Source organism: Scomber japonicus, chromosome 17 (genome assembly GCF_027409825.1).
Source record: "Scomber japonicus isolate fScoJap1 chromosome 17, fScoJap1.pri, whole genome shotgun sequence".
Classification (NCBI taxonomy): Eukaryota; Metazoa; Chordata; class Actinopteri; order Scombriformes; family Scombridae; genus Scomber; species Scomber japonicus.
Genome location: NC_070594.1, coordinates 25,107,043 through 25,120,875, shown reverse-complemented (window position 1 = coordinate 25,120,875; position 13,833 = coordinate 25,107,043). Strand labels below are relative to the sequence as shown.

Sequence of the window (13,833 nt, the reverse complement as noted above, 5' to 3'; positions counted from 1 at the left end):
ACAAAGGTAGTCTTAGTCTATTATTTGCTTTGAACAATGGATGGGATGGGGGTTTTTTTGGATTCCTCAGGGGTACGAATAACAAGAATGTATTCAGTTCAGTTCAGTTCAGTGGATTTGCAGTGACAGTACGAAAAACAACTAACACAACATTATAATTAAATCAATAAAAAGTGACATAGAACATAGATCATAGCAGCATACAACACAACCAAACTACTGATCTACTGAAGGATCACATACATTTAAAAAAAGAAAAGTTTTTCAGTCTTGCCACAAGAGCAGTGCATTTAGGGGTTGTGCAATTGATTCAGCATTGATTTTTTTTGCAAACCCCATTCCTACGCCTTCATAATCCACTCTATCAAGTCTCTAACTCTATGTTTTTTCTTTCCTGCTCCACCTTTAGTATTCTTTTTGTTTCCTTTTCATTTGATTGCTACTGGATAAATTAAGGTTTTTACACAATTTTATTTTCAACGTTAAATCAGCTGCAGAATAACACATCACTGAATCAAATGTAAGGACTTTAAACAAACAAATGAAAAAAGTGGCAAGAGGAAGATAAATTCCAGTCTGCGATCGGTTATCTCTGTTCCAAACATTCTTATTAATCATGTTATCTGTCACTTCAGGGTTCCTTTGACACGTGATAAATGTTGTATTCCTGACACTCAGTGAAGAACAATTGGCTCTTTAGAACATGTTAAGTGTAATTGTCTTTTAATACACATGTATATACAGTACCAGTCAAAAGTTTGGACACACTTTCTCATTGATGTGAATGGCAAGGTGTGTCCAAAACTATACATTTACCTATATATATTATTTTTTGAATCCCCCTTTATTCCCTGAGATCATTTTCAGCAGTTCATTCATTAATTCACAGTATAACAAATTTACTGTCTGAACAATGATAATAAATGAGCTAAGAAGGGATAAGGTAAAAATGAAAAAATAATAACATTGACATGTATTACACAATGTACATAAAGAGATTGCTTCCATATTTACACTGATCTTTAATACCACTTTAAAATGTTATACCTATAGAATGTATCATTCTAATCCATCCAATCACATTCCACTTTTATTTATTATGTTCTATAAGTTAATATCTCCATAAATTGTACTTCCTGTAGTGTTTTTGTCCAGCTCATGTAGTGAGGAAGGTGCTTTTTGTAGTTTCATTGCTGTGATCCTGAGGATTATTATATGTGTGGTGTTCAGTAAGTTCAGGTGGAGGTTTCACAACATTTATTTACACACAGTGCTCAAACAAAACTGTGATATTTGTTGGGAGTCTAATTATTCAGCCCCTGAGACCAAACTACAACCATCAGGATCTACGCTCCGGGTCTCACGTGCCTGAGGTCCTATCTGAGACGTTAGGAGCCCCCTGGCAGTACTGCCCCCTGGCAGTAGCCTTGGATAATTGGATCAGGGGTCAGCCTGCGCTCTGTGTGTATCGCTCTCTGATAATGCTTCTGTTTGCTAACTCCTCTATCTTTCTCCTCTCCCCACCTTCCCGTAGCTGACATGGGTTTCGCCAGACTCTTCAACTCTCCCCTCAAGCCGCTGGCAGACCTTGATCCTGTGGTGGTGACATTCTGGTACAGGGCCCCTGAGCTGCTGCTGGGGGCCCGGCACTACACCAAAGCTATCGGTGAGTCAGTGGGCACATGTACAGAAAAACACACATATGCACGTGTGAGTTAACAAAACGCTCCTAAACATACACTCTCTGCTACTAATGGCAGGTTGGGGCTTGATGAAGCAGGTCGGTTTAGGTTAATTATTTAAATATTTGGACCCGGACCAGAGTATTTCGATGTGGATAGCAGAGCTGAGCTTTGTATTGGTAGCTGATAAGTTCCCACGTCTTGGTCTGAAGGGAGTGTTTCTACATGTATGTAATTCCCTTTCCTAGAACATGAGACAACAAGTCAATCTGTCACAGTGGTTCGTCCTTTTAGCACTCAATAAGCGTCTTAGTGCCTCCGCTGTGTTTGTTAATATCTCCAAATGTGTGTGAACAAAAGAGGAAGAGTCAGAAAAAAAAACCCATTCCTGAACATTCCTGTCTCAGCTTTTTTTTTGAGACCTAATCCCATTCCAGTTTGTCATTTTATTCCAAATAATCCAAAGTGCTTTGCTTTATAGGAGTAGCCAGTGGAGGAAAAAGAGGAATTAACACATTGAAGTGAAGTAGGACCAAAACTTATTTAACATTGCGGATCACCCAGGAGCAGGATTAATAAAACAGTAAAAAGCTTTGGTGTAAAATTAATCTTCCCTACAGACTTGAAAAACCATCTTTCACCTATTCCATGAAGACTAATGCACTGTAGCTAATGTACCTCAAGTACTATCAGACTAAGTGCTGTTGTGTGTGTGTGTGTGTGTGTGTGTGTGTGTGTGTGTGTGTGTGTGTGTGTGTGTGTGTGTGTGTGTGTGTGTGTGTGAACCAGATATCTGGGCGATCGGCTGCATCTTCGCAGAGCTGCTAACATCAGAACCCATCTTTCACTGTCGCCAGGAAGACATCAAGACCAGTAATCCCTTCCATCATGACCAGCTGGACAGGATATTCAGCGTCATGGGTTTCCCCGCAGGTCCGTGCAAAATCACACAAACCACAACCTCCACCAACCGCTATGCTGCCCACGTTCTCAGTTATCTTTCATTTTTGTGCTCTTTTTAAACATTACGGTCACCAGGGTCAAATATTTCCTGTGAGGATGAGTGAGCAGGGAAGTCTCAAGGGAAGGGAGCTCACTGAAGAGACTGAAGATGACCTTACATGGACATTTTTGCCCCATTTGTTCTTTCTGTACACTCATGATAACACATTCAAACCAATCAAACCTTATTGATATAGCAGCTTTTCATATAGATTAATGTAGTTGAAAGTGCTTCACAGTTGATTGACAAGCTGATAATAAGACAGAATAAGTGATAACATAAAGAAAAGGAACAAAAGAACAAAGAAAAAATTACAAGGAAAAAAAGAAAAAAATTGAGAGCAATGCAAAAATTTGAATTAAATTAAATAAATAAGAGAGAAAGAAAAAAGAGAGAATAAGAACGAACTTTATTAAAAGTTAGAATAAAAAACAAGGTTAAAATAGATTAAAAAGACATTTGAAAAATGTATACTAGTTTTCACACCAGCCTGTGTCTCAGTAAATACACTTTAAGTGTATTACAGCCAAAGTTACTCTTACATTTACATACAGTGTGTTCATGTTTGTGTGCATCCTCCAGGCTTAACAAATATTTCAAGTACATTTAGTCACTTATACAATATTTGGAAAGACGCATTTTTTACACATATTGCATGTGTGTGTTTGCTTTTCTGTACAGTCATCCTCTTCTCCCTCAGCTTTTGTTTGCACATTATAGATGAGTGGAAGTCTGGAATGAATAGCAAGAATGTGTATTGCGTCACCTGCGTGCACATGCAGCGTGACCATGTGCAAATAAAACGAGGACCCGCATATAAAAATGTTGCTCCATAGAGCTACTACTGGTCACAAAGTCCACGGGGTCCATTGAAAGTCTAAAGTAATAAACTCGTGACAGCAAATGTGTGTCTTTGTCAGTGTTCTAACATCATATTATGATTATACTGATACTACATAATGAAAAGCAGTACGAGGGAAGTAAAAAGAAGCCTTGTTCAAGACTTTGTTGTTACATGTGAACACTACACAGATGTAGTCAGAGCCTCAGATTGAAATAAATAAATAAAAATGAAACATCATTGAATCATTAGCGGTCCCTCAGCAGCACTACATCAAGCACAGGGGTTTAAATCAATGTGTTCTTTTTAAGTCATCCAAAAACACTGTGCCTCATAAACACACTGTGTCCACTTTCTGTTTTTTTGTGAAACCCTGAGCTGAGTTAGTGTTGTTTTTAATATTCTACAGATAAGGACTGGGAGGACATTAGGAAGATGCCAGAGTACCCCACACTGCAGAAAGATTTCAGGAGGACAACGTGAGTGGATGCTGTGATGATCAGACACTGATCAGACCATTGATGAGAAATAACAAGCGTGTTTTATTGTTGGGTTGTTTTTATTCATTTGACAGGTATGCAAACAGCAGCTTAATCAAATATATGGAGAAGCATAAAGTCAAACCAGACAGCAAAGTTTTCCTGTTGGTAAGTTCACACACACACACACACACACACACACACACACACACACACACACACTATAATGGAATGAAAAACTTATTTTTTGGCTTTATGGGGAAAAACATTGAAATTGGAGTTTAGTCTTAATGTAAATACGAGTAGATCAACTTTTACATATGTGTCATAGTTTACAGAGTAAACATGGAAAACCGTGTAAACAGACAACAGCAGTGTGTGACAGCTGTGTGTGTGTGTGTGTGTGTGTGTGTGTGTGTGTGTGTGTGTGTGTGTGTGTGTGTGTGTGTGTGTGTGTGTGTGTGTGTGTGTATATGACACACACCTAATGGGATGAATCAAACAGTTTTTTTCATCTCACCCAGATCTAGATACACTCAGCTAATTGGTCCAAATGGCAGACTGACCAGACTGGCATAAGGAAATAATGTTTTGTTAGTGAAAATGAATCATTTAGATTGAGTTATGCAGAGGAGCCTGATGCAGCTTTAATTTAACATAATTGGAACAGACAACACTGACTGTCCAGAAATATCATGAAATAAATCCTACAGTATGAACATTTAAGAATTTTCACCTTTCCAGTTGGTCGAGAAGCATTACGAAACTGCTAATGATTTAAAAATGACTCAACATGTCTGGATCATATATGACTCCTAGTTAAGATCATTATGTAAAAGATAAATATGTATAAAGCCTGTATAAAATATGTTACTGAGACAGTATTGTGTTCCTAAGTGCCATAATTTCTATACATACAGTAACCTTCTCATTTGATGTTTTTTCTTTATTTCTGCTGTTTTCCACATTATAGATGAATGCTGAATACGTCACAACTGCAAACTAACATAAAGAATAATGTAGAAAGCAAAAAGAAGTGTAAACAAAGCAAAATATGGTTTCAATTTTAGATTGTTCAAAGCAGCCACCATTTGCTTTGACGACAGCTTTGGTATTGGCGTTCTCTCAAGCAGCAAATTTGGTGAAACGGTCTCTGGGCTCTCTTTGGCAGGAACACTCTGCCCACACAATTACACACATTCACATGTGGAATGTGTTTTGATATTGATTCATGAATTCAGTCAGAAAGTGTGAGGGCTGTGACACATTCTTTGATTGTGTGCCTCAGTGCATTGGCTCTGTCATGACACGATGACTGATGACTGTTGTGTTTACACCCACATCATTTGAACAGTGAAGGAACCCTTTTAGATTTCCCGTAAACATAGGGGCAAGAATGTGGTTAGACAAAATTAAAAAACATAAATAAATGTTGTCACTGTCTAAAGTCAACGATCTACAAATTTTAGTATTACTTCTAGTTTGCTTCTGACAACAGTCATGAGTCGTATTCTGTTGACATTTATTAACACTTAAAGCTGATAGTCATTGTTTCATTTGAGTTACAGTGTCCTGTTGTAGAGCCAAGCCTAGAACTGCAACAGTTAATGGTTTAGTGGATCAATAGACTTTACATACTATTCATACTAAATTTCTCTGGTTCCAGCTTCTTAAATGTGAACATTTTCTTTTTTTCTTATGTTTCTTACATCAATTAAATATCTTAAAGGTGCAGTGTGTAGAATTTAGTGGCATCTAGCAGAACGGACTAGTGTATGATCACCTGAAAATGAGCATTGTTTTCTTTTTGTTACCTTAGAATGAGCCCTTTATATCTGCATAGGGAGAAGGTCCTCTTCTACAGGGGGTGGTGGGGTATTCTGTTGGTTGCAATGCCACTAAATCCTACATAGTGGTCCTTTAAAATTCTGCACTTTTGGTCAGACAAAACCAGCACATTGAAGGCATCAGCATGGGCTCTAGGCAATGGAACATAGCATTTTTAACTACTTTGAACATTTCACAGCCAAATCAATTCATGGAGAAAATAAATTGCAGATAAATCAACAATAAAACTCATCTTTAGTTACAATACTACTGTTCCTCTCTACCTTCAGCTCCAGAAACTCCTCACTATGGACCCCACCAAAAGAATCACATCAGAGCAGGCACTGCAGGACCCCTACTTCCTGGAGGACCCGTTACCAACCACTGAGTGAGCCTTAGTCACTTTTGATTCAAAAGTAAAAACAGCCCCCCCCCCCCCCCCCCCCCCCCCCTCCGGTGATTAACTCTATGAGGAACTTATTCTTCACGTATGCACCTGCCTTCCTGTTTTTCATCCTGGTTGGCATAGTGGTGGTGGGGGGGCACAGTGTTACAGTATGTAAACGCAGAAACAATTTAATCATCAGCTCTCTCATTGCCTCTAGTGTGTTTGCTGGGTGTCAGATCCCCTACCCAAAACGAGAGTTTCTTAACGAAGACGAGCCGGAGGAGAAAACAGAAAAGGTAATTATCCAGTTCTACTGTCTGACAAAACAAGTCACAGCAAGATCATTCTAATTGGCTGGAAGTGTACTGTAACTGAACCCTCATAGCTGGAGACTTCATTTCATATAGCCAACACAAACTTTACACTTTGGTATTGCACTATAAATATATTTAAAAGAACATACTTACTTTGATGAGATATTTTAATTGCTGGTAAGTGGACATGTTATAACTAGAATAATCCCTTCCAACCACTGCAGCTATTAAAAATAACACACTCTGCATTGGATGTTTGTTTTTTTTAAAACTACACATTTCATTTATTTTAAATCTCTTGTATTGTCAATCCATATTTTGACAGAAACTTTGATCATATTGGCAATAAAACACATGATTGTATATGATACCAATAATCACTATTATCTCCTGAGATATCAGCAATCACACATATTAAGTCTGAGCCTGTTTCCTTTTTTTGGCACAGTAGTAGTCCAGATGCAGTTTTCAGTGTTACCGACTGTTTCCTGGATCTACTTTTCCATCATTTAGAGAGAATGTGTTTGACATCGCCTCAAAGTACACAACCTCTACAGAGTGCATACAGCTGTTAGAATCCACAAAGGTGTTTAAAACACAGCAGCAATGCTGTTCGCTTATTTATATCTTTACATACATTCCTCCATTCATTTGGATAGTGTTAACAGGTCATGCTGCTGCTACATATACTATATATATATATATATCTACAGACTGTGACAATGATCTGAAGTGTACAAAGCCCACACCAGTATGAGGTTGGAAGCCTGTAGTTGTGAGATGCTTCAAGTCTTACAGCAGTGCAGCAGTCTCATCAGCTTTCCATGTAAAGTTTCCAGACTGTGTCACTTCATCATCTCACTATGGTTAAAAATGATCTACTTTAACCACATGACTGATGGCAGAGTGGTTTGATCTAATAGCTGCTTTGGCTGAAATATATGAGTATTCTCCAATATATTTTAAAATGTCTAAGACAGGTAATTTAGCAGAATGTGGTTGTGCTTGGGTCATTTCTCACTACAGTGATGTTTAATATTATCAAAGCAGGGAATGGAAACTCCTTTTTTTTCATGATCATGCATTCTAATAAAAACCAAAAAAGCATGACACTATCATAACTCATCCATGCTTTAACATAAGGACTTCATTGTTTAATGTAAAGACCACAGACATAAGTGGCTGACTGATGTAAAATGTACATTATGCAAGTCAAACCCTACCTGATAATCAGACTCAATTATTATATGTTTATTTATTTATTTATTATAATGTCAAACCTCACAGCAAGTTTAGCACCGCATAGTTCAAGAGTGGAGTGGTCACTGTTATCTATTTTCGCTGTTAACAGTTTAATTTGAACTGAACAACAACATGAATTACTGTGTGAGGCTGTTTGAAAAATCACAGTGAGCAAGTCCATTGAATTGGGTGGGGTTGTTTTTTTTCTCATTTACACTCAGAAGTAAAATATTCCACCAAATTGACGTGCAATTTTGTAAACTCTGCGTTGTTCCAGTAAATTGCAGCTCCTCAGTAGTGTAAGATAAACGTTCAGCTTTTTCAATAATCATTTGATCATCTCCTTGTGCCAGATGTATCCGGACAGTTTTACATGACACCTATAAAAGAGCAGATTTTGTTACATAATGATAAATGTTACAGTCGGGAGTAGTTCTTAGAAATCTGCAACCCATTAGATCTAACAGTGTCTTCTCTGTTCTTTCAGCTATTTTTACAGTGTAATAAATCACTACTGGAATTCTGCTGTGACTTTGCCACAGGCAGGGACACACTGAGAAGACCTCTCAACAAAAGCTGGTACATTTTAGCTGCGTGGTATTAATTAAAAAAAAAAAAAAAAAAAAAAAAGCAGATCACTGTAGGGAGATTGAGCTCTGAGAGAGGGATGCTTTTTTTCTTCATGCGGCTTCTGATAATTCACAGCTCCTCCATCACATTAGCAGCTGCTGTCTAGAAAGCAACACCTTTTCTGAGTGTGTATGATGAGTGTGAGGTGAGCTCAAGGAGTGTGAGGGGCTTTCTCTGCTCAGTCACGTGAGACAAACACATAAACAGACAATATGACACACTGTATTGTCAGTTCAAAACACAAAAGGAATGAAACTGTCTCATGTTTGGGTCAGGTTCCTCTTTTATTCTGATGCTTCCTTCCAAAATAATACACTGATGTTTGAACCAGTCAGACAGCATGTCAGCCATCTCAGTGTGTAAGTGGATCACAGAGGCAGGAAAGAATAGCATGTATGTAAAAATAGACCTAACAGAGAGTAGAACAAAACATCTATTACAAGTTAAGTAACCAGCGTGATTTCATACACACTTATTTCGGGTTTTTTAAAATCAGATTACCCCTTCATCACTCCCTACAGGCTCTTAATCGCTTCTGTTAACCCTCCTGTTGTCCTCAGGTCAAGGAAGGACTGTGGAAGGAAGGAAGGAAGGAAGGAAGGAAGGAGGAAGTAAAGGAGTAAGGAGGGATGGAGGAAAAGAGGACGGAAGTAAGGCGAGAAGGAAAGGAGGAAGGAAGTGAGGAAAGAAGGAAAGGAGGAAGGAAGGAGGGAGGGAGGGAGGGAGGAAAAGAGGAAGGAAGTAAGGAGAGAAGGAAAGGAGGAAGGAAAGGTGGAAGGAACGAGGGAGGGAGGGAGGAAAAGAGGAAGGAAGGAAGGGAAGGAGGGAGGGAGGAAAAGAGGAAGGAAGTAAGGAGAGAAGGAAGGAAGGAAGTGAGGAAAGAAGTATGGAAGGAGGAGGGAGCAAAGAAAGAGGGAAGGAGGGGAAGAACAAAGGAAAAATTAAAGAAAGAGGGAGGGAGGAAGGAAAGAAGGAAAGTGGAGTCAAAAGAGATGGGGTTGATTTAACCCAGGAGGACGACAGGAGGGTTAAGCTTTTGTTGTTTTGTCCTACGTGTCTGTCTGCAGAACCAGACCCAGCAGCACCAGCAGACGACAGGCCAGACTCAGGCCCAGAACCAGCAGCAGGCAGCAGCCCAGCAGGCCCCGTCCCAGCAGAGTTCAGCTCAAACCAACGGGACCTCCGGTGCCACGGGAGCCACCACAGGCGGGGGTTTACAACACGGCCAGGACCAGGGGCCTCCAAACAAGAAACCTCGTATTGGGCCCTCTGGGGCCTCCTCAGGCACTGGGGTGCTCCAGTCAGAGTACCAGGTTAGTACGTGTCCTCTGTCCTGTGGAGCTCAATTGTTGCTCATTAACTATTAAAAAGACATGAGTGAAGCTGACATGTTCCTTCATTACCATGAACATACACACACTGTAAATGATTCTGTCTCCCACACACATCGTCCTGCTGCTGGAAATACTCACTCAACACCAAATGTGTATTAATCCACAGCTGAAAACAGTTCTCAGTGAATGCAGTGTTTCCTCCTGATTAAGTAACATTTGTTAAAAACAGTGCCCAGCTGTTTTAGGAAATGACTTGGCCCACTGTTTTAAAAATGATAGGGCATTTCTGTGGGCAGTGTGGCTCAGAGCTATAGATAGGGGAGAGAAATGGAGAGAAAGGTTTGAGAAACAGACTAAACATTGTTGGTTTGTAGTCTTTTCATGGGATTTGTTAACAATAAGAAACACATAGGATAGACTTACAGTGAGGAGGTACAGATAAGCAGCAGTAATCTACAATCAGCTCAAGTTTCAATAGTGGCAGTTTGTTTCCTAATCTGGTTGGGAAAAAAACAACAATCTGGGTTACACAACAATCTGAAGCTCTAGTTTATGAAGCTGCTATTCTGTACAGTATTTCCCACGTGATTGGCTCTCATGTTTACATGCACAACATCCTTTAACACACACTCAATCCATGTCACTTTGTAAGCAGGAAGAGATTTAAGAGACAAGAGTCTAAAGGGACAGTTCTCAGTTTTTGTAGACAGTATTGTTGTTTTCGGTTTGGTATTCGCCTCCAGAGACCACATACACTTACTGCTACAGCAAATGAATGGAAATATCTCTATTTATTTATCTGACATTAAAGAGGAAATAATGGATTAGTCAAACAATGACTGACAGGTTCATCAAAAGTGGAATTAGAATGAGAATCGTTCACATTTGAAGCTTTCCTTTCCATCCCAGTCTGTCTGTTAGATGCAGACAGATGTGAAGGAATGTCAGCAGTGTAATGCGTGGGTGTCTGTGTGACATCCGTTATGGACAACACAACACTTCCATGTGTAATATGGACGACAACAACAACAATAACAACCTGCCCGGCTGGCTGATACGCATTGTACATTCCACACTGTCCTGCTGACCGAGCTGATAGCAAATCATTGTGGTGCGTGCTAGCTTTTGTTTCCTATTCTGGCGTCTGTTGTATCTTTGGCTCCGGTCTTATCACAGGACCAGAGAGAAGGACATTTCTGAGTGGTTGAGAGAGTGTAATGAAATTTAGGGCAGGGATAGGGAGAGCATGTGTCAATGAGTGAGTGAAGTGTTATAGAGGTGACTGTTTTGACCTCTCCTGTGTCTGTGTGATTGTGCTCTGTCATTCAGTCCACACAGCGTGACTCTGTCAGTCATATGTATTAGAGCCTGACTGATACTGGATTTTTGGGACTGATGCAATACCAATATTAGGGAGTAAAAAATTCTGATTTCGATACATCGGCCAACATGTATATAGACAAAATACATACATAGACTCTCATTTTTTGCAATGATCTCTCAAATGAGGCAATTAAACACATGATACAGATATGTAATGGAGTTAAACAATAAACTTTGTTGTGTAAAATCACATCATTGCACTGAAACAGTAAACTACACCAAGGATTTAATAATTATAAATAACTAAATAAAAAACAGAACCAAAAAGTTGTATGTATAGTAAACTTGAATTTAGAAAAAGTATCAAATAAACATAAATGCTGCCTATATAACTTTTTAACAGAAAAGTATATATTAGCTTATATCAGCTGGGTATACCCCAATACTGATATATCTCTTATAGGCCAATATCGGTTGATAATGTCCACTAACCAATATATCAGTCAGGCTCTAATGTATATCACACATATATATAAATATATGTAGCAGGCGCTGAGGCTGCATTGGGACATTTGATAGTTGTCAGGCCTCAGCAGATGTATAAATAAACCAGTGGAGTGGACTAACACACCACGAGGGGGGTTTAGCTGTTTGACAGTGCTGTCAGCATCCTACTTTTCCCCTCATTGATCCCTGTTCCACAGGCTGTCCCAACATGCACCACCCCCAATCATTCTCACTAACAGACATGTGACCTGCACTTTGTAGTGTAGATATGGAATCAGTTGAACTGGGACGTCTGGTCCTGAAAGACAGCTTCTTGTCACCCTGTGATCATGGCTGTGAGTTTACATATCCAGCACTTATTTCAGATTTTGCAATACAGAATGGTTCAAATTGAAGCCTCACCTTTAGTCCATAGTCGATAGCTAAGTGCTTACTCATGTGGGAATGTTGGGTCTCTTTAAATGAAATGAAAAGAGACCCAACGAGACCCAATGAAAAGTAGTCAGTTAGAGTACAGTCTAGACCTGCTCTATGTGTAAAGTGCTTCAGGTGATGCAATACACATGTCCTGCTGCGGGTTTCTTGCTATTCTACTGATGAACAGTTAGTGAAGAAGCAATGAGGCATACAAAGATAGTGAAGAGGACTGCAGTCAGAGTTTGGATGTTTAGTAATAAATTTTCAGTTGCATCAGTGAGCTGCTCACCACTCTGTTTTCTCTCCACCCTTCCCTCTGTCTTTCCCTCAGCACTCCGGCTCACGCCTTGGTTACCAAAGCAACGTCCAAGGTTCCACTCAGCCCCAGAGCACCATGGGATACTCGTCGTCATCCCAGCAGAGCTCCCAGTACTCCCACCAGACCCACCGTTACTGAGGCTTCCCCCCGTCACTCCTGAACCAGCAGAGGAGTCAGCTCCTCCTCCAGATGTCACCACAGGCCCTCGGCTCCAGCCAGGGCATCGCTTCCTCATCACGATTGGACGCCATTCCAACTCAACTCACTCAACCTTTTCAGTCCCCCCTCCCCTCCCCCAAATTATCACCTTTAACCTCTTACCTGACAGCATTCTAAAGGGTGCTGTGACATGAAGGCAAACAAACACAGGAACCAAAAAAAAGAGTTGTGCCTCCTCTGGCTGGTGAAACATTTTGAAAGCAACTGAAAATTATGTAAGATAGATGTGAAGGCTCACACACACACACACACACACACACACACACACACACACACAGAACCATGGCACTTACAAACACAACGTTCCTCACGAGGAACAATCGCAGCTGTTTATATATGTACATTATATAGCACCTTTTTCTATTTGACTTTTTTTCTCTCTCGCTTGTTTGTTAGAGTTTTCAAGTTTAACTTGATAGTTGATGTCATTGTAAATATTGTTACATATGGAAGTGAAACACAAGAGGAAAAGCCCTTTACTATCATCATCTCTAGCGTACTACGACCTCAGATAATCAAAAGAAAAGGAGTTTGACCCTGTCCTTTTAGGTATATATATAAGAAAAAGACAGTCAATGTTTCTACACAGAAAAAGAAAATCAGCTCTCCAGCTGATGAGATTGCAGGGAAATATAAAATGCGCAATTTAACTTAATCTTCTTCTTATAGGGTTTCTATATTTCGATCTCTCTTTATCTAGATTTGAATTTGGAACGTAAGAAAAGTAGTTGTCTTTTTACAACTCTAAAGTTGTGTATATTCTGATTCACTCCGCTACCTGTAGAGATAAGACGAAGATGTTTCCTTCTCCTCCTCCTCCTCCAACGACGACGACAACATTGTTTCCTGGAGGTTGGAATGGACGCCTCTCATTAGTGGCCAGCAGCTCCAGAATGGGTTTCTTTTTGTTTTGTTTTGTTCTCTCCTTTTTTTCGGGAGCTGCTGGTGGACACTTGGCTGTGACACCCATTGTGGACCCTCGAGACTTTCAAGGTATCCTGAACACAAACGTGCGCATTAAAACGTACAGGGCAGCTAACAGTATGCCCCGCTCTTCCCCTTCTCCTCCTCCTCCTCCTCCTCACACCCTCCCATATGAGTTATGAAACTGTTACTGCCTGATGTCAGATAGTTTTTTGTGTGTTTTTTTTTAAGGTTTTATTGTGATTATTGTTGCCCTGTGAGTGTGTGTAAGTGTGTGCGTGTGTGTGTGTGTGTGTGTGTGTTTTTATGCATGTTGTTTCATCCTTTTACTCACTAAACTGCACTGACGACTGAACAGATCTGCAAAGAGCTGGAACAAACGCG

At 39.9% G+C, this 13,833-nt stretch overlaps 1 protein-coding gene across 3 annotated transcripts in view; it reads left to right on the top strand.

The window, feature by feature from the left end:
- The window catches only part of cdk19 (cyclin-dependent kinase 19), a 62,194-nt gene that overhangs the window by 38,776 nt on the left and 9,585 nt on the right, over nucleotides 1–13,833 (top strand). For 2 of the 3 annotated variants that reach the window (XM_053337040.1, XM_053337042.1), the window contains exons 6-13: nucleotides 1,535–1,666; nucleotides 2,472–2,615; nucleotides 3,936–4,005; nucleotides 4,101–4,173; nucleotides 6,123–6,220; nucleotides 6,438–6,516; nucleotides 9,474–9,719; nucleotides 12,319–13,682. In XM_053337040.1, the coding sequence (XP_053193015.1) occupies nucleotides 1,535–1,666; nucleotides 2,472–2,615; nucleotides 3,936–4,005; nucleotides 4,101–4,173; nucleotides 6,123–6,220; nucleotides 6,438–6,516; nucleotides 9,474–9,719; nucleotides 12,319–12,444 (968 nt within the window). In that variant the 3' untranslated portion in view covers nucleotides 12,445–13,682. Of the gene's footprint in view, nucleotides 1–1,534; nucleotides 1,667–2,471; nucleotides 2,616–3,935; nucleotides 4,006–4,100; nucleotides 4,174–6,122; nucleotides 6,221–6,437; nucleotides 6,517–9,473; nucleotides 9,720–12,318; nucleotides 13,683–13,833 lie in introns of those variants that run through there. The other variant, XM_053337041.1, reaches the window with a different exon arrangement.